The sequence below is a fragment of the Crocuta crocuta genome, unplaced genomic scaffold, assembly GCF_008692635.1.
Source record: "Crocuta crocuta isolate KB4526 unplaced genomic scaffold, BGI_CrCroc_1.0 scaffold1098, whole genome shotgun sequence".
NCBI lineage: Eukaryota > Metazoa > Chordata > Mammalia > Carnivora > Hyaenidae > Crocuta > Crocuta crocuta.
The window spans coordinates 88,725-108,365 of record NW_027532879.1 but is presented as its reverse complement, the minus strand read 5'-3'; the positions used below and the strand labels follow the sequence as shown (position 1 = coordinate 108,365).

General features: G+C 55.2%; 2 protein-coding genes and 1 long non-coding RNA gene across 6 annotated transcripts in view; all 3 read left to right on the top strand.

Annotated features, from left to right (window-relative positions):
* LOC144216330 (CD48 antigen-like) overlaps positions 1 to 16,154 on the top strand; it is a 114,612-nt gene extending 98,458 nt beyond the window's left edge. For 2 of the 3 annotated variants that reach the window (XM_077745657.1, XM_077745658.1), the window contains exons 5-6: positions 15,648 to 15,730; positions 15,966 to 16,153. In XM_077745657.1, the coding sequence (XP_077601783.1) occupies positions 15,648 to 15,730; positions 15,966 to 16,021 (139 nt within the window). In that variant the 3' untranslated portion in view covers positions 16,022 to 16,153. Of the gene's footprint in view, positions 1 to 15,647; positions 15,731 to 15,965 lie in introns of all 3 variants that reach the window. The other variant, XM_077745655.1, reaches the window with a different exon arrangement.
* Positions 3,056 to 3,532, top strand: LOC144216332 (uncharacterized). Its single transcript, XR_013330653.1, has 2 exons — positions 3,056 to 3,112; positions 3,344 to 3,532. It is a non-coding gene; the product is annotated as an uncharacterized LOC144216332 (long non-coding RNA).
* LOC144216331 (CD48 antigen-like) overlaps positions 9,402 to 19,641 on the top strand; it is a 41,722-nt gene continuing 31,482 nt past the window's right edge. Inside the window, exon 1 of one of the 2 annotated variants that reach the window (XM_077745660.1) lies at positions 9,402 to 9,493. The gene's annotated coding sequence lies outside the window, so the exon portion shown is untranslated. The remainder of the gene's footprint in view (positions 9,494 to 19,641) is intronic. The other variant, XM_077745661.1, reaches the window with a different exon arrangement.

Genomic DNA, 19,641 nt, shown 5'->3' with positions numbered 1-19,641 from the left:
GCCTTGGGGACAACCCACCCCCAGTTATGGAATTTCTGGTCCTGGGACATTGGATGATCTGGACATGCAGCACGTTCAGGCTCATCACTGCCCTATACATGGCCTCAGGCCAGCCAGTGAGTGTGAGCAAACTGTCACTCTGAGCCTATTTCCCTGGTTATCTGGGGACTCCCACTGACCTCTACTCTTCAGGTCTGGGGCCTTAGGCCGCAGAGGCCAAGCACACCCAGTGGGGTGAGGGCAGGAGAGAGATGGAGGCCCTGAGGGTCATGGGTGGGAGAGACCCAGGCTGAGCCCCGCCTGCAGCGCCCTGTCCTGACTGTCCCTGTGGTCAGCTGTCCAGGAGGGAGGTGCAGGGTGTCTGGGTCTCTCTGCCCTCCCAGCAGGTGTATGTGCTTGGTGGGTTCAGCCTGGACCTACAGTGCTGGTAAGGGGTGTGTGTAGAAACAGCCTCCCTCTCCCCCCTGCACCCCCAGTGAGTCCACAGAGCAGTGGGGGAGGGGCAGGCTTCACCAGGGCTCATCCAGATGCACCAGGAATTGGGGCAGGAGAGGAGGGTCCCTGGCAGCTGGTCCTTTCCTCTGGTGCCTCAGTTTCCCCTCCCTGGGGTTGCTGCAGTTGGAGGGGGACACACCCTGTGAGTGGGGGCGGGGCCACGGCATCAGTGTCTCTGGCAGGTTAAGTGAGGCTTCTCACCCCCACTCCTCCCTGCTCTCTGCTCTGCCCTCACCCCTACCCCCTGCCTAGTTCCCTGTCTCCCAATGAACCCCTGGGGACCCGCAGCAGCAAACACCAGAGGGACAGGCAAGGGCCCAGCAGACAAGCGGGCTGTGCACACTGCACCTGTTCAGGCCACCCTGGGTCCACTCTTCCTCATCACCCCTCTGCACCCCACAGTCCCTGAAAATTAGGTTGGCTGCCCATAGGGCTCTTCCCAGTGCCCAACGAGAGATAGACACTGAGACCCTGGGAGCCAGGCTGGGAAGGGTCCTGTGCACAAGGTGGGCACTGTTAGGGCGCTGGGCCAGGGGCTTCCCTGAGTCTCAGCTTCAACAGGCTCATGGCCTGCAGGCGAAGCTGTGCCGGCACCGCCCCCTGGTGGAAGACGCTGGAATGGCGGCCGTGCGCAGTCAGGTGTCCCAGCCCCGCCCTCAGGGCCCCAGGGAGCAGGTCCCTCCTGGACACTGCAGGGCGGACAGCACAGCCCTCCCTCCGGCCCAGGCCAGGGCAGCTCCGCTCAGAGTCAGGTCTGAGAAAGGAGTTCAGGAGCCAAGTTTTATCCCGGAGCCTGGGGCGTGCCTCCCACCTGTCCCCTGGTGTCTCACCTGCCCAGCAGGTGGTGGGTCACGGGCAGCTCTGAGGCCCTTCTGGCCCCGGGATCCCGGGTCTCTAGGTCAGGGTGGAGCTGATCTGGCTCCCTGACACCTCTGATCTCAGTCTCCTCCCTGTCTTCTCTGGGCTCACATAGGCTCTGGGCACCTGACCTCTGGCTCCTGGAACACGACAGGCCTGGTCTTGCCTGAGGCCATTACATGGGCCATTACCTTCCCCAGGCAGGCAGTTCCCCAGATGTCCAGGGTCACTTCTCACCTCCTGCTGGTCTGTTCTCAGAGGTGTCCTTGGTGACACCTGCCCTGACCTCCTGGTGTAGCCCTGAAGCCACACTCCCAGGTCTGAGCCTCCCCACCTGCTCTTTTCTCCAGAGCCCCGCTCCCCTTCTGCATTGTGTGCACCTCGCAGGGCCTGTCTCCTCCTGGGACAATGAGGGAGCGGAGCCTGTTCCAGGAGCTTCCTGGACCTGCATGTGCACCTGGCTCAGGGGATGGCACACAGCAGGCGCTCATGAGCAGGTCGTGGAAGGAAGGAGTCCACTGTCAGGGAGGGTCTGGGTTGGGGGCCCACAGTCCCCCCTCAACAGCTCACATCAGTGCATCCATGGGGTCCCGCTGCTGCGACCAGAGAGGGCTCAACAGAAAGGCGCAGCTTGTCCATGAGTTGCCCTGTGGGGAAAGGGGAGGGGCTGGTGGGGAGAACACGGCCCCCCAGGCCGCTGTCACTCAGCGTGTCCATAAACGGGCACCCGATTTACCTGCATTAGGATTCTCAGTGCAACCCAGGGGGGTGGGTTCTGAGAGACCCTCCTCCACATCGGGGGTGGAGCCTGCAGGTCAGAGGAATGTGGGAAATGTGGGGACAGATCCCTCCTGAGATATTCACACTCCCTACTCCCGCGGGATCATGGGTAATGCCTTAATCTGGATTTCACAGCGTGTGTGATCGTGGAATTCTCATTCTGTCTCCTGGAGCGGAGGTCCCATGAACCTCCTGTTAAATTAGCATCTGATCATCACCTATTCTGGGAAATGGCCTCTTACAGGACAGTGCTGAGTGCTGAGCTGGGAACCCAGGCTTTGGGCCCCTCCAGTCTCTCCAGCCGAGTCCTCCCTCCCCCCACCACCGACGCTTCTCCTTCCCGTGTATTCTCTGTGAACCCNGGCAGAGCCTGCTTGGGATTCTGTCTCTCCTCTCTCTCTGCCCCTCCCCCCCCAGTGCTCTCTCTCAAATACATAAACAAACAACATAAAAACATTNGGTGGGGCTGAGGGGGCGGGGCCTCAGAACTGTTCCAATTGACCCCAGACCCACCACAGGGCAGAAGGAGGGGATTAGCGCCAGCGACACTGGGAGGGCTGGCAGGTGNGGGGGGTGAGGTCCTGGTGTAGGAGGGTTGTGGGCTGGGGACGAGGGCGGGGATCTGAGGTCCAGGGCTGTGATTGCGGGGGGAGCGGGAGGGGTATCTGGGAATGGGAGAGAGGTGGGTTACCTGGGAAAGGGGAATCCCTTGAGGACCCTGAATCTGAGACTCAAGATCCTGATCCAGGTTTCTGGGGTGAAACAGCCTGGAGGCGAGAGTGGGGTTCCTGCCTCACTCCTTGAGACTGATGCTGAGAAGTGACATCTCCTGGGAAGGAGATGGGACACAATGGTTCCCTTAAGTGGCAGGTCATTGGGAGTAATAACTGATCCTGAGAGAAGGTTTTGCTCCCTGGAAGGAGCCTGCCTTGAAGGACTGAGGACAGACGCCCCAGTCAACAGCACAATCTGCTCCCTGGTGAGGCCTCTGTTGCCTTTCTATCTGGCCTGCTCCCCTCTCTGGGCCAGTTTTCTCTCTGGTGTTGCAGTCATCCCTGTCAGTCAGGTGGAGAGGCTCTGAGTTGCAGGATGGGTGGTCTAGTGACACTGTAGAGCTCTTTCTACCTGCCCACCCCTCTCCCTGCCAGGAGCACCCCCATCCCACCTGGTGCCCCCTTAGTTCACCGCCATCCCACCTGGTCTCTCCCAGGAGCACCCCCATCTCACCTGGACCCCCTGGAGCACAGCTGCAGTCCCTGACCACCTTCCTCCTCCTGCTGAAGGACCCTGGGCAAGTCACCTGCCTCTGTTCACATAACATTTCTCCTGAGCCCAGATAGGATGCTAACAGACTGAACTCTTCAACCTGTTCATGGGGTGAATGAAAAAAACACATGAATCGGTGCCTAGCATTATGTGCTCAACAAATAGTACCTATATTATTTTTTTCAAGTTTATTTCTTCATTTTGAGAGGGAGGGAGAGAGAGAGAGAGAGAAAGAGAGATAGAGAGCAGGTGAGGGACAGAGAGAGGAAGAGACAGAATCCCAAGCAGGCTCAGTGCTGTAAACCCAGAACCCAATGCAGGTTTAGAACCCATGAACCCGTGAGATCGTGAACTAATCTGAGTTCAGGAGTCCAATGCCCACCTGACTGATCCACCAGGTGCCTCCAATAGCTCCTATATTAAAGAGGAAGTCTAGGGGCACCTGGCTGGCTGAGCAGTGGTGGATGCCACTTTTGATCTGGGGGGGATGTGGTGTCTACCTCAGCCATGAGGCGTATGAGTCTACTTATAACATGTAGTCTGAAGTTTGTTGACTGAAATTTTATGTGGTTAGTTTAAAATGTTTATTTATTTATTTTCAGAGACAGGGAGAGTGAGCATGTCCTTAGGTGGGTGCAACTAGGGGCAGAGAGAGAGGGAGAGAGAATTCCAAGCAGGCTCCATGCTGTCAGTGCTCAGAGCCCAATGCCAGGCTGGATCTCAGGAACTGAGAGATCATGTCTTGTGTGGGTATCAAGAGCCTGAGACTTAACCGACTGAGCCACCAAGGTGTCCCTGCTGCCACAAATGTTCAAAAATGAATGACACAGAGGAAATAAATCATTCCATGTCTCGCTGGAAGACAGCTCCTGATGACAAATATCACGTTATACACATACAGTTTAAAACTGGAGCAAATGTGCCCAGAAAAAGAGTCTCCCTTCCACCTTTGAATCCCTAGCCCTGCTTCTCAAGGGAACCCATCCATTTTCTCACAATTCATTGTTGCTACTGTGTTTCTCAAAGCTACTTTGTATCGATAATCTTGATACATCAATGTTTCATGTGCCACTAAGCAACATCAATTCTAAGATGTATCCTAACTTCGGAAATGTGCAACAAGCAACAAACACCTGCCCACATGCTCTTGACAAGAAGGCACTACTCTCCCATGAGCCTCTGGGGCAGCCTCTGGACTACAGCCTCCTTCCTACTCCTGCCTCAGACTCTCTTTCCAGGTCTCACTTCCTGCCTCCTCCCCCACCCCGATCCACTGTGTCCCGTGGCCCTTCAACACCTTCCCATCTACCTGACCTGCCCCTGGGCTAAGCTCTATGGAAAGTCCTCACGTGTCCCTCACATTGTCCAGACTCTTCTGTTGACCACTCCCTAGGTAATGGTGTCAGTCCCCTGAGGTGTGTCCTGTCCCCTGTATCCTTCACACACACAGGAATATGACACCTGAGGGAATGCTTCTGTCTCCTGACCTGTTACTCACCTGAGGCCATTCCCGTAGAATTGGAGGTGAGAACTCAAAGGAGTCATAACACATTGCTGACAGGCACTGCCTGGGGCAGTGGTCAAGGTCAACATCAACAGTGACAAGTGGTTCTCTTCCCAGGACAAGTGTCGGGTACCTAGGAAGAGGCTCCTGAAGATGTGTCCCATAAACTGTTTTCATCTCAGAGTGTCTTGGTCTTGATTTGGGTTGTGGGATATTGCAGGGCTGCATGGGGTGTACCGATCAGCAATTTCTACATGATCTTGGGAATTTGCAGTTGAAACACACCTTCCGGTGGGAAGTGGGATGAGGAGGGGCGCCTGGGCATCTTGTCAGCATGTAGAACTGGGGCCTCTATAGTCCCTGAGGTGGGGTCTCAGAAGTTGTCAGGATTTCCCCCGTCTGCACAGGCTGCTAGCACTTTCTAAGTCAGGAGGGCCCAGCCCCTTCCTCAGGCTTGAGTCTGCCAGACAGCCACCTGGAGGAGAGGCCAGAAAGCTGTGGACACCCCCTGGTAACAACGCTTCAAGTATCCCCTGAAAGACCTTCCTTCCTTCCAGATACTGACAACTAGAGGCACAGCTGGGGACGGACTCTTGGGGACCCAGGTGCAAAGACAGGGGCTGACCTATAGGTGGGGGGTGCCTTGGGAACCACGTGGAACAGTGCGAGGTGTTCTTTAAAGCAAAAAAGGCCAAAATGGCCCTGTGCCACCTGTTTGCCTAGTGTGAGCGATCCCTCATCATGACCGAGATGAACTTGGCCCAGAAGGACTTGCCAAAATTTCTCTTGACTGTGGGCTCATTTGGCCCAGGGCCTCCTCCCTGCCTGTCAGCCACTCTGTGTTCTGTGAGTTCAGACAAAGGGAAAAGACGTATCTACCATTATAGTAGCACCCAGGGTATTTTCACTGCCCTAAAATCCTGCGTTTCCCGTGCTCATGACTCCTCCCCCAACCCTGGGAAAACGGTGATGTTTTTACCCTGGGAAAACGGTGATGTTTTTACTATTTCCACAACTTTGCCTTTTGGGGCGCCTGGGTGGTTCTGTGAGATAAGTGTCTGACTCTTGATTTCTGCTCAGGTCATGATCACACAGGTCACGGGTTCAAGCCCTGCATTGGATTCTGTGCTGGCAGCCCTGAGACTGCTTGGCATTCTCTCTCTCTCTCTCTCTCTCTCTCTCTCTCACAACCTCTCTGTCTCTCCCTCTGCCTCTCCACTGGGTGCTCTCTTTCTCAAAAGATGTAAATAAACATAACAAATTACTTTGCCTTTTCCAGAATATCACGTAGTTGCAATGGTGTGTACTCTTCACATTGCCGTCTTTCATGTGGTAACATGTATGTAAGTTCCCTGTGAGTCTTTTTGTGATTTGATAGCTTGTTTCTATTTAGAGCTGGTGATGTTCCCTTGTCTGGTTTGACCAGTTTATTTATTCATTGAGTGCAGGAACACTTGGTTCTTTCAGGTCTTGGCAATTATGAAGGAAGTTGTTAAATACAACTAGATGTAGGTTTTAGTGTGAACTAGGTCTTCAACTTCTTTGGAAATTATCCAGGAGGGAGGTTGCTGGATTGTATGGTAGGAACATGTTGAGGTTTTTAAGAAACCACCAGGCCATGTTCCAAAGCGGCGGTGCCGTGTTGCGTCCCTGCCGCAGGAGTGAGAGCTCCTGGGGCGGCGCCTCCTCCCCAGCACTGGGGCGGGCGGTGCTCAGACTGTGGTCATCCTAACAGCTGCAGGGGTGTCTCATTGCCTCTGTTTCCATGTCCCTGAGGACATGTGATGTGGGGCATCTTTCCTGTGCTTCTCTCCCATCTCTGTATCCTCTTTGGTGAGATGTGTGTTAGCGCCTTGGGCCTCTTTCTTGATTGGGTTGTTGGTTTCCTTATTGTTAAATTTTCAGAATTCTTTATATATGTTAGCTAACACTTCCTTATCAGATATGCCTTTTGCAGATGTTTTTCTCCCAGTCTGTGGTTTGTCTTTGCCTTCCTGTGATTGTGTTTGCAGAACAGAAGTGCTTCATTTCACTGAATTCCTGTTTATCTCATCTTTCGTTCATGAATTCAGCCATTCGTGTCTTTCGGAAACATATTTGCGAGTCCCAAGAACATCTAGATTTCTCCTATGTTGTCCTGTAGGAGTTTCCCAAATCTTCATTTATGTGGAGGTCACTGATCCGCAGATTTATTTTCTGTGAAGGTTGTGAGCTCTGTGTCTGGGTTCTCCTCCTCCTCCTCCTCCTCCTCCTCCTCTTCCTCCTTCTTCTTTTCCCTGCACGGGGATGTCTGTCGGGTTGTTCCAGCATCATTTGTTGAAGAGACTGTCTTCTGTCTATGGTACTGCCTTTGTTCCTTGTCAAAAATCAGTTCACCATCTATATGTGGGTCTATTTCTGGGCTCTCTTCTGTTGCAGGATCTATTTGGCTCTTGGCTCATCTCTCTCCAAATCTGTACTGTCTTGATGATTGTAACTTTATAGGAGGTCTTGAGGGAGAGGCGGATGTGGGCCGTCCACCTTCACTCTTCAGCAACATGGTGTGGGCTCCTCTGAGTCATTTTCTTTCCATGCAAACTGTAGAATCACGTGATCAATATCTACACCATTACCTGCTGGAATGTAGATTGTTTTTGAGCTAATGGACTGATCATGTTGGGAAGAATGAATATCTAGATAATAATGAGCCTTCTTATCCATGAATATGGTCTATCTCTGCATGTATTTAGACTACTCTGATTTTGTTTATTAGAGTCTTGTAGTTTTCCTCATAATGACCTTTGAATATTTTGTTCAATGTAGGCCTAAACAGTTCACTTTTTGGTTGTCAGAATAAATGGTACTGTGTTTTCAGTTTCAAATCCATTTCTTCATTGCTGGTGTGAAAGTGAGTAATTGAGTGTCATGTAGGAACCTTGTTCCCTGCAACTGTGCTATCAGTCTTCATCAGATGATGAGTACTTCTGCTTCTTGTTGTGTCTATTCTTTGGATTTTTTACATAGAAAACCATGTCACATGTGTACAAGTTGGTTTTATTTCATCCTCAACAGTCAGTATACCTCTTTTTGAATTTTCTTAAGGTGGGGGAGAAGCAAGCCCCACCCTGAGCAGGGCTGGAGGTGCTGGCCTGTGTGTGACCCAGGAAGTGCATGGAAGGAGGGAGGCTGTGGTCAGCAAGGGCCTCTGTGGACCTCAGAGCCCACAGAGCTGCAACCACAGGCCTGTTTCCTCTGCTTGGGGGTGTGAGAAAGGAGAGAGGCTTCCCTGGGGCCAGTTGGCCTCCCTCCCCCTCCAGTGTTGCTTCTCAAGGTCAGGAGGGACTTAGATTTGGAAATATCTGTGGCCTAAGAGCCTGAGATGTGGGCCTGGTTCTGTCACATTCTGGCTTCAGGACCATGGGCTCATCAAGTTCCCTAAATGGGCCCTGACTTTCCTCGTCCATGAAATGGCCTCTCACAGGTACTGTGCCTGTGAACCACAGAAACCTTGACACACTGTGGTCAGTGACATTAACTCTCTTGCTGCCCAGGACACAGGAGGAGATGGAGATCTGTATCTGGAGGGTGAAAATGTCCCTGGTGTGGTGCCAGCACGGAGTGTGCGGTGGCTGCCCCTCCCATGTCCCAGATCTGCAGCTGCTGGGGGCTCTGTCCCAGACCCTGGGCCTCACCCCCCCGCCTGGGGTTCCTGAGTGAACACTCCTCCCCAGCAAGTGCTCCCCAGGGGTGTAGGGATGGGGACAGGGGCATGGCCGACCTGTTCCCCACCATGCTGGAGTGACCAGTGGTGAGCTGCCCAGATGTGGACTCTATCCAGGAGTTTCTACCCACGAGGCTCAGGGACTGAGCCTTCTGAAGCACCATCCATGTTATGGGACGGGAGCCGGGGAAGAAGGCAGTGATGGTGCTCTCCTGTCTGAGGTGGGAGAGCAGGTCAGGGTCCCAGACTGGATGCAGTGACTTGCTGGAGGCCACACTCCTGAATTACAGAGAAAAGCAGAAGGGAAATTTGACTTGTTAAATGATTTAAAAACAGAGGACAGGCCCAAAGCACGAGGGGAGGGGGGCCCAAGTCCTTGGTACAGTGGTTAGTGTGACTCTGCCCCTGGCCATCAGCTGTCCCTGGGGAGCAGGGCAGCAGGGCTAAGTGTGAGGCCAGGGACACAGGGAAGGGGGCTCGCTGGGTACCGGCTGAGGAGCTGAGGTCACCAGGCCAGTGGGGCCTTCAGGATGGGTCCCCTCCCACCCTGGGTCTCATTGCAGTGGTTGGGGGGTTGTTCATACATTCATCTGTCATCATTCCCTGAGTCCCAGTGCAGGGGTGGAGGTAAGAGGAAGCATCTGAATGTCTTTCTCTAGAGCAGCCAGCTTGTTCTCAACAGTTAGCTCTGCCCCTGGGGTGGGAGGAACTAAGAGCGGCTCTGGGTGAAGCTTTCCCCCTCTCTTGCCTCTGCCTTCTGGATGTTTCTTCCCCTGCTGAGTAGGCCCAGAGCAAGCCTGGAGGGAGGTAGCCTGTGATGGGAACCCGCCCAGAGGTCCCCCGCCTGTGCCGGGCCCCCTGGCTCCTGGGATTCACCAGCCTCCTCCTCAGTGAGTGTTCTGGGTCCCTGGGCGGGAGGCGGCTGTGCGGGGCAGGGAGGGGGGCTCCTGTGGGTTGATGTCTGTGGGGAAGGACCTGACACCACCTCTGTTGGAGGGCACGTGTGGGGCCTGCGGTTTCCAGCTCAGGGTCGAAGGCAAAGAGGACAATGAGTGTTTGGCTGTGGGTAAGCCTCGCCTGGGTCCCAGGAGCCCTCACAGGGTCACACGTGCTGGTCACTGACCCTGGGCTGCTGCATCGGATTCCTGGGGCTGTGGGAACAGGATCTCATAGACCTGATGGCTTGAACCACATCAAGCTGTTGTCTCACAGTCCCGGGGGCTGAGATCCAAAATCAAGTTTCTGGACAGTGTCTGATGGGAGGGATGGAGAGCCGTGCCGTGGGGACCCAGGGCATTGGTGTCCTGACTTGCTTAGAGGGACTGGTGTCCGTGTCCCCTGCCATCTCCGTGCACCTGGTCTGTGTCGTGTCGGGGTGGGTCCTGCACCCAGGGTACGTGTCTGCCCCGACCTCGTCCTGCACTGGGGGTCAGAGGACGGTGACCTTTGGAGGGAAGGGACGAAGGAGGGGCCGGCAGGGGGCTGAGGACTGAATCCCTGTCACTCTCCTGGCCGGCCCGGGGCAGGGACGGGGTGACCACCTTCCCCCTGATGCAGGAGCTGAGGGCCTGGGCCTGAGGGCTAAGGGCTGCTGGACACATGGTGGGAGCCCCAGTCCCATTTGGGAGGTCGGAGGGACTGGGGTGAAGGCCTGTCATGCAGCCTCACGGACTCTGACTCAGGCCTGCTCAGAAGGGGACGAGACTCACCTCTGTCAGTGCCGTCACTGTCACCTGCTGCTGCTGTGTTCACTGCCATCCCCTGGAGTCCCTGAAACTCACCATGGGCTTCCGGCCTGTACAGGTCAGGACCTGGGGTGGCTACCCTGGGGACTGAGTCCCAGAGCCTCTGAGATGAAATCCAGGTCTGTGTGGAGCTGAGGCAGCTCAAGGCCAACTGGGAGGGTGTGGTTCTCCTCACCCCTGCACTTGGGGAGGGGGAGCAGTTCCTGGGGCTTGTCTGACGTCTCCCTCCATCTTGGACCCATGGGCGTCCCCACAGCTCAGCCCCAACATGGCAGCAGGCTCATCCCAACAGCGAGAGACAGGCTGTGATCAAGATGGAAGTCATACTCCTGTGAGACCTGCTGTCACTATAGCTGAACTCTGCTCCTCAACCAAGTCAAAGGGCACAGGGTCAGGGTGTGTGGGTTTGGGGCCTCTGTAGCCACATAGGAAGCTTCTCCTACACGTGTGCACTTGACATTGACCCAAATGTGCTCAGTGCTTTTCTTCTGAGATGTCATCACGCTCAGCCTTTCAGTGTCAGGAGGTGTGGACACTCGGTGAGCAGTCAGGACCGTGTTCAAGGGGACGCCCCACTAGGACCAGGATGCGATTCCAGCCTGATCCAGATTCACGCTCTGTCCCGCCCTCCGGAGTCAAGGGATCTACTGGGTGGAGTTCATTAACACGATGGGGTCTATGGTTTCTCCTCGATCTTAATGAAACACACTCACTTTGTGTTTCCAATGTCCTAGCTGCCTTCAGCATTGCGGTCAGGAGCTCTGGGGCCCATGGATCTGGAGTGGATGATTCCAGAAACCTAGTTTTCCTGAAGGGGACTCAAGGAGGTTCTGTGGTGTTTCATGTGACCAGAAGTCCAGAAGTACCTCCTGAAGCCAAGCTGGAGAAGATTTCTTGGGCCGTTAAAAACGAGTCAAACTACATACTCCTCCTGCACGTCTCTCCTGGGGTGGATGTTCCAGAATGGGTCACCTCCAAGGACAACTTCAAGAAGAGGCTCCATGTGCTCCACACAACGACCCTGAGGATTGACAAGCTGACCCTCGAGGACAGTGGGTGGTACCGGGCTCGATGCTCCTTCAGCCCAGGGATAGAAAATGCCCAGTATTTCCACCTCAGTGTCTACGGTACGTGGTGGCCCCTCCCCCAGGGCGTGCTTACCCCCTGCTTTGGTCCCTGGGAGTGTCCATGGGCCCCTTACAGGATCCCTTCCAGACCCCAGACTTCAGGCTCTGCTTCTCCCCTGAAATCAGAAGCAGCGTGTTCAGCACGAGTGGAGGCGGGGCTGAGACTCCCAGCAGGGGTGGATCCCTCGGTGCTTCAGGACAGAAAAGGGACACGTGGGGAGGTGGGGTTTTGCAGAACCCTTACTGTGCTCACGGAACACGTGTCCTTAACTGGTGTGGTGGTGGCTGTTGCTGCTGTCACAGATGGACCCACAGGTGTTTTAGTGCGGCCCCAAACTCGTGAGCATCTATGTGTGGGTCAGGGTCAGTCCTGGGGCCACTGCAATGACGGTCAGGTGTCCGCAGGGCTGTGCTCCCTTCTGGAGGCTACAGGGAAGGATCCACATCTTTCCTGTCCAACCTTGTAGTGGTGGCCGCGTTCCGTGACAGGTGGTTCCCTCCTCCACCTGCAAAGCTGGGCCTCGAGGCCTAAATCCTTCTGGTCCTGCATCCCTCCCCCCTCCTGCCCTCCTCCATCCACGTGTTAGTATTCTGCGATCCCACCGCTCATGTCTGGGTATTCAGACCTTCCCTAGTTTAGGGTCAGCTGTTTCACAGCCTCAGTTCCCCCTCCACATGGACCCTAAAACACCTACAGGCTCTGACGGTTAGCACGTGGTCATCTTTGGGGACACTGATCACCAATCTCAAACACAACCCATGCGGGGTCCTCCCTGCCCTGTCCTTCCTCCTCTGCACCAGCCCGAAGCCACCCCCACTCCCAGACTCCCCACATGCACTCTCAGCATCCAGGGACGCAGGAGACGCTCACAGGGCGGCCCTTCCTCAGACACGCAGTCAGCACCTCCCTCTGTCTCTGTCTCTGACCCCCCTGTGGAGGGAGACATCCTGCTCCAAGGAGAGCGGCTCCTGCAGCCTCAGGTCCCTGAGGTCCCCACACTGCCCGTCAGTCTGTCTCTTGTCTTCCACATGGACGGCAAGTTTATGCACGTTCTAAATGAGCTCAGGGTGTCCATTCCTTGGGTCCCCACTGCGTTTCCCACAGTGGCCTCTCTGCTGGGGGCCGGGGACCATTCTCCGGGCACCAGAGCTGCCAGGTGGAAGTTGTGCACCTCGGGCCGTGCAGTCCCGGCCACCATTCGAGCGGAGGAGGGAGCCCAGGCATGAACAGGACAGATCCTTCCGTACCGTTCACTGTCTTCAAAAATGTGTTTTTATTTTAAATGTTTATGTGGTTTTGAGAGACAGACAGACAGAAAGAGCATGAGCAGAGAAAGGGCAGAGAGAAGGAGACAGAATCTGAAGCAGGATCCAGGATGTGAGCAGTCAGCACAGAGCCCGACGTGGGGCTTGAGCTCACGAAGTGCGAGATCATGACCCGAGCCAAAGTAACATGCTTCAGTGCCCATAAGACGCCCCTTGTCTTCTTTTTCTTTTAGGGGAAATCCCACTTTCTTAGAAGAATCGGGTTCTCGTAGGAGGAGTCTAGTATGTATCTTCTCCAGAGACATTTTGAGATGTGCTCAGTCTAGTGAAATCACCTGGGGCTTCACTCAGTATCTCCTGTCGTTAAAAGTTGTTTTTTAATGTTTTAATTATTTCTGAGAGGGAAAGAGAGAAGGAGAGAGAGAGAGAGAGAAGGAGAGAGAGAGAGATAGGCCCATGAGCAGGGGAGGGTCAGAGAGAGAGGGATATACAGAATCTGAGGCAGGCTCCAGGCTCTGAGCTATGAGCACCGACCCGAAGTAGGGCTCGAACCCACGAACCATGAGGTCATGACCTGCGCTGCAGTCGGACGCTTAACTGACTGAGCCCCCCAGGCACCCATACTCCTGTCCATATCGTCACTTGCTGTATATTTGAGTCAGTTCTGTCTCATCTGTAAAATGGACTCACCATCTTCTGGGGAGGAGCCAGGGAGTCAGTGAGGTTCGCACAAGGAAGCAGGAGTGTGATGCTCTCCACTCACGGGACACCCTGTCCTTTGTCCCTCCTGCCCCAGAGCCCATACCCCGTCCCCAGGTCCTGGAGGACACCCTGTCCCTCACACGAGACTGGTGCAACGTCACCCTGGAGTGCCACACCCCGGGAGCCACAGGGGCCGTGAACGTGTCCTGGGAGAGCAAGGGCCTCCCCAGGGAGCTGGAGCAGAGAGGGGCCCAGGACCGGCCCCCAACCCCTGGACCCTGGCTCTGACCCTGCCCTTGAGCCAGCCCAGCCCCAGGGTCACCTGTGTGGTCAGCAACCCGGTGGACCAGAAAAGTGCCACCCGGGACCTCGGGGAAGTGTGTGTCCACGGTGAGTGTTCCTGCCTGAGGGGAGGGGACTCCCGGGGCTCAGGTCCCCCTGGTGAGGGTTCCGAGTTCTGTCCCCCATGTTTATGTCACCACCTGCCCCCTGTCACCCCGTCCAGGAGGCTGGCAGGTGCATCCAACTTGGTTCTGCCATTCTAATGTGTGTCTCCCACTTGTCTGCACCCCTCACCCCTGCTGCTCCAGGCAGCCCCCCTTGCATACCTCTCCCCTCCCTCATCCCTCAGTCCTTGTGAGTCCCGGGAGGTTTTCAGGAAAGCGAGTAGGGGTGAGTCAGTGGTCTGCGGCTCCTGAGGGAGGCTCCCAGCCGCTGCCTGCAGGGCTCAGGGCTCGGGGCTCCTGTGCCCGGTTCTGGTCTCAGGGACACACGTCCCCCCCACGTGCTCGCCTGGGTTCCCGGATGTGTTCTGCTCTCCTCAGCCCCGGGTTCTGGTCATGCTGCTCCCTCTGCCGCCAGACCCTCCACGTCCAGAGTCTCCCTTCACACTCACTCCCATCCAGGGACCCCTTCTCTGCAGCCGCCCCACGGGGTGTGACCCTGCAGGCACACAGGGCTGCATGGGCTTCACGTCCATCAGGCAGTGACATTGACCAGGACCCTCAGCCCTGAGGGCACCAGACCCTGCCTAGGCTGCCACTGACCTGTCCTCGCACTTCCGTCCTCTAGGGGGCGCTCAGGGCCCCACACTGAGAGGTGCTGCTCTGGCCAAGGGTCAGTGTCCTGTGGGGCCTGGACAGCTGGGGGCGGGGCCACAGCTGCTCCTGCTGTGACCTCCTGTCCCACATGGGCCTCGGGCCGTTTGCTCCCAGTCAGGGTGTCCCCGAGGGAACAGTGACCGGGTCCCCTGTGTGCCGCCTCGTCCCCACACCCCACCTCCCCCTGCTGCTGGGGACCTGCTGCATCAGCGTCCCCGAGTCCCTGAGGAGCCCATCCCTCAGCGACCCCCAGATCCTCTGCAAGAGGCTCCTGCCTCCCGCTCATCCACCTCCCCGGCTCCTCCCTGCCTGGTCCTCCTCCACCTGCTGCAGGGGTGCTGGCTGCCCCCAGGGCTGGTGATTGGACATGGTGTTCCTGGTCTTGTCCCTCCTTCCATAGTCTGCACCCCCCTGAGTATCTGGTAACATCCCCTCCTCCCTCAAGACACAATGCATACCTCTCCTCCTCCGGGAAGCCCTCCCTGAAGACCTGCGTACCTGCTGTAAACCTCTAGTGCACCGCATGGCCCTGGTGGCTGCCTGTGCGTGTCCCAGCCCCGCCCCCACTGATGAGCTCCTCCAGCGCGGGGACCCTGTCCTGTTCCTCTCAGCACCCGGCCCCCAGCAGGGCTCAGAACTGGTTGGTGAAAGCACCTGCCATGTACCCCCTCTCCAGCTGAGACCCGTCCCTTCAGACGCCTCCACGTGCCTGGCAATGGGCGTCTGACTTGTCCCTTGTCTCATCCTTCCTCGTCGTCCCTGAGAGGGAGAAACAGGTCCACACGGACAGGCCGCTGTGTCTTTACTTCGAAACATCCTGGGGGCTCTTGTGGTCGCGCTGCTGATCCTCGGAGCTGGGCTGTACCTGCGGTGCTCACGTGGGGAGAGGAAGAGCTTGGAGACTGGGAGAGGCAGGTGCACGCCTCCTTCCCCTGCCCACATGCCTCCCTCACCCCACGAACCCTCAGCTCCCTCCCCTGCATTTTGCTGCTCAGGGAATGTCCCCCGGGAGGCTGGTGGGTGTGGGCATCACCGTGGGGGTCCTGGTGGGGGGAGGGCAAGGTTCCCAAGGCTCAGATTCAGCTCCATGTGTGTGGGGCTCAGGCGCAGGGTCGCAGGAGAAGCCCAGGGACCATGGTGGTGGTGTCCACTAAGCCATGCAGGTGTCCCGGGACAGCAGGGACAAGGTGAGACCTGGGTTCTCCCCCTTCCCTGTGGGCCTGGGTGTGAGTTGGTCAAACCCACTCATCTGCACTTTCTGGCCTCATGTTTGTATCCCTTCCAGACATTAAGTATTAACACGGGTCCATGCAGTGCTGGGCGCTGTGGGGGGAGGTCATGTGAGCAGCACGGCATCTGTGGGGTCCCTCCGGGGCCTCTCTGTCCCTCAGCTGTGGCAGGAACCCTCTGTCCACATTCCAGGGATCGCAGGAACCACATCGAGAAGAGGAAAGGCCTCTCTAAACTGTCTACACTGAGGTCTGGATGCCAGGCCAGGCCAGGTTGGAGATTTAATTGGAAGAAGCAGGGAATCCAGCCTCTGGCGACACCTCAGTTGTGAGTGTGAAGCCTGCACCCTGGTCCCGCCCCTCCCCCCCAACTGCTCTGAACAGGGATGGATTTAGCCGACTTTGGTCAATCTGTATGCAAACTCCTTATGCACAAGTTCACCAGAAGACACGCGTCATGGTAGATCGAGAANCCCGAGGCCTCAGGCCTGTGCCCAGCGCCTCAGCTGCCATCAGTTTAGGTTGTTGTCACACTTGCAAGAGGAAAGACGGAGACGCTGAAGACTTAGTTTCTACCACTTACTCAGGAGGAAACGGGACTAGCCCCTGGGTCGGCCCATGTGGTTTTGGCTCTCCTTCCCGCCTGTTGGGGGTGGGGGGACGTCTCCCTCTCCTCACCCCTGCCCTGTGTTCTCCCCCCTCTTCCCTGCCCTCCCAGCCCAGCTTCCCTTCTTGGAATCCAGGGCCAAGAGAGAAAGAGCAGGAGCTCAGCTCCCGCGGGAGGGAAAGAGAAGCAATTATTCCCTGTGTCATCAGGCCACGAAGCTTCATGTTCCGTTTGGGGGAGAGCCTGGAGCATTTCCCTGAGCCTAAGGTCACCTCCTGGATGCACAAACCCTCTGTGCTCTGTCTCTCCCACCTTAACCCCCATGGGACCGGAGTCACCGACTACTTGCCGGAACTCATAATCCAAGCAGGACAGAAGTGGGTCCCCAGGGTCCCTGCCTGTCCATCTCCCCAGCTCGGCCTGAAGCCCTACCAGGAGCCGCTCGATGCCCTGAGATCAGAGGAAAGCAGAAAATTTCAACATCTGCAAAGGAGCACACACACCAGCCTCCAGCCTCTGCTGTGTGTGCATCAGAGCTAAGGCTCCCAGAAACATCCGGATTGCCATTGAGAGGAGGATTCTAAGTGTCTGACAACAGGACCAGCATCTGGCGAGGGGCAGAGCAGGGCTGTATTGACCTGTGCAATAAATGCTCTGAAACAAGCCCCTTGTGCTCCAGGGTCCTATAACCTCACCCCTGCGGGTGGGCGGGGAGCAGGGTACGCTGGCCTGCATGAACGACGGCAGCTGATGGAGGGGTGAGTAACCTCACTGCCCACAACCAGTGAGAGAGCAGCCCCAACTTGAAGTCTGAAATGATTCCTATTTTTAGTGTAGACCAGTCAAGGGCGTGAGGTCTGGAGGTGAGTACACAAGACCACAGTGCCACCCCCGAGCTTCACTGGGCTCCTTGGCACCGGGGACCTACCCCGCCCTTAACTCACTTTGTTGAGCCCGGCTGTATGACCTGCCTTCCCTGCAGACCGGCTCAGGGCCTCCCTGCCCTCCCCAGGGCCTGGACGACAAGCTGTTACCTGTGTGTTAGATCCTACTGTTATAGTGACAGGTCACTTCCCTTCCTGGTGGCCTCTGCCTTGCAATCTTGGCAAACTCACTTACTAGTCCGCGGAATTTTCTGTAGATTCCTGGGAATTTCTATGTAGACAAACATATAAATAATGTATATACAAAGACTGATGTTCTTCTTCCCTTTCCAATCTACATCTCATTTTATTTATTTTTCATGTCTTGTCACATGTGGTCAGACTCCCTCGAGATGCTGCACAGGAGTGGTGAGCACAGCATTCTGGCTCTTCCCGACATTAAGGGGAAAGTGATCCGTTTTCCTCCATTAACAGTTCTATTAGCTCTTGGGTTTTTGTAAATATGTTTTATTATATTTGTCAGTTTCATTTTCTCTACTTCCCTTTTTCTTATTTCCTTTCTTCCACTTGCTCTTATTTTTATAGACTCAAAAGATAAATGCTTAAATTATCAACTTGGAGCACTTCCTCTTTTGTAAAATATGCCTTTAGTCACATGCCTTTAGCTTCTTCTTCTTCTCCTTTTTTTTAATGTTTTATTTATTTCTAGGAGAGAGAGAGGGAGACAGTGTGAGCAGGGGAGGGTCAGAGAGAGAGGGAGTCACAGACTCTGAAACAGGCTCCAGGCTCTGGGCTGGCAGTCAGCACAGAGCCCGACGCGGGGCCCAAACCCACGAACCCCGAGACCATGACCTAAGCGAAAGTCGGACGCTTAACCGACTAAGCCACCCAGGCGCCCCGCCTTTAGCTTCTTTTGACACATTTTCATATCTTGTATTTTCATTTCCATTCACTTCACATGTTTAAGTATTTCCCTTCAGACCCCCTCTTCCTCATGTGGGTTATGAAGACTCGTTTCGTTTCATGGCTAAGTGTTTGGAAATGTCCTGTCATCTTTTGTTACTAAATTCTACTCTAGTCCTACTACAGTCAGAGGAAGTCTATTACTTGAGTACGTGAAAAGCCGTTGGCGTCTGTGTGGTGGGCCAGGACAGGACGTAGTCTGCTGGTAGGGCTGAGCGGTCTCCAAGCATCAGCTAGGTCAAGGTCGCTCTCGGTCTGTTTACTGCTCCGTCGTCTTCTGATTTCCCAGCCACTCGCCGCACTGCGGGACAGGGGTGCTTGGCTCTGACGGTGGCGGTGGAGCCCTCTGTCTCCCCTCAGTCTGTCCGGCTCCGTCGCGTGTCTGCTGCCCTGTTGTCAGGTGGGGGCATGTTCAGGGTTCTTGACACTTCCTGCTGCATTGAACTTTCATTATCGTCTGCCGTTCTTCTGTATCCCTGGTAACTTCCCAGGCTCTGAGGTCTACTTCTTCTGATATCATTTAGCACTTCTACCGTTCTTTGGATTAGTGTTTGTCTGATCTGGTGGCTCATTTTATTTGTCACCTATCTGGGCCCCAGTGCCAAGATACAGGAGTGGCCCATCAGCCCTGTCTACACTGAGGTCCACATGCCAGGCCAGGGAAAGATGGAGATTTAATTGGAAGAAGCAGGGAATCCATTCTCTGGGGACACCTCTGATGTGAGTGTGAAGCCTGCAGCCCTGGTCCTGCCCCTCCCCCTCTGACTGCTCTGAGCAGGGATGAATTTAGCCAACATCGGTTATTTCAACACGAAGTGCCTGTGCACAAGTTCACCGGAGGACCCAGGTCGTGATAGATCAAGGGGGCCCTGAGTATTTAAATGGGTCCAAACCTGCATTCTGGCTCTGCTCATCCTCAGTTCCTTGGCCTCCCTACACAGACCCCAGGCTCCCCACATGGACAACATCAGTCTGTCAGAAATGTCAGCCTCTGGGACAAAGTCATTATGAAGTCACAACATCCAGTCTCATCCAGTTAAATTCTCCCAGTTGTCAGGATGTGCATTCTCTCTCTGTCTCTGTCTCAAAACTTAATAACACTTAAAAATAAAAAAGATGATGGGGCGCCTGGGTGGCTTAGTCGGTTAAGCGTCCGACTTTCGCTTAAGTCATGATCTCATGGTTCGTGGGTTCAAGCCCCGCGTCGGGCTCTGTGCTGACTGCCAGCTCAGAGCCTGGAGCCTATTTCAGAGTCTGTATCTCACTCTCTCTCTGACCCTCCCCTACTCATGCTGTCTCTCTCTCTCTCTCCTAGAAATAATTAAAAATATTTAAAAAATAAATAAATAAAATAAAAAAGATGAAATGTCTAAATTCTACTCTGGCTTTTTAATTTCAATAATAATTTTAAAAAG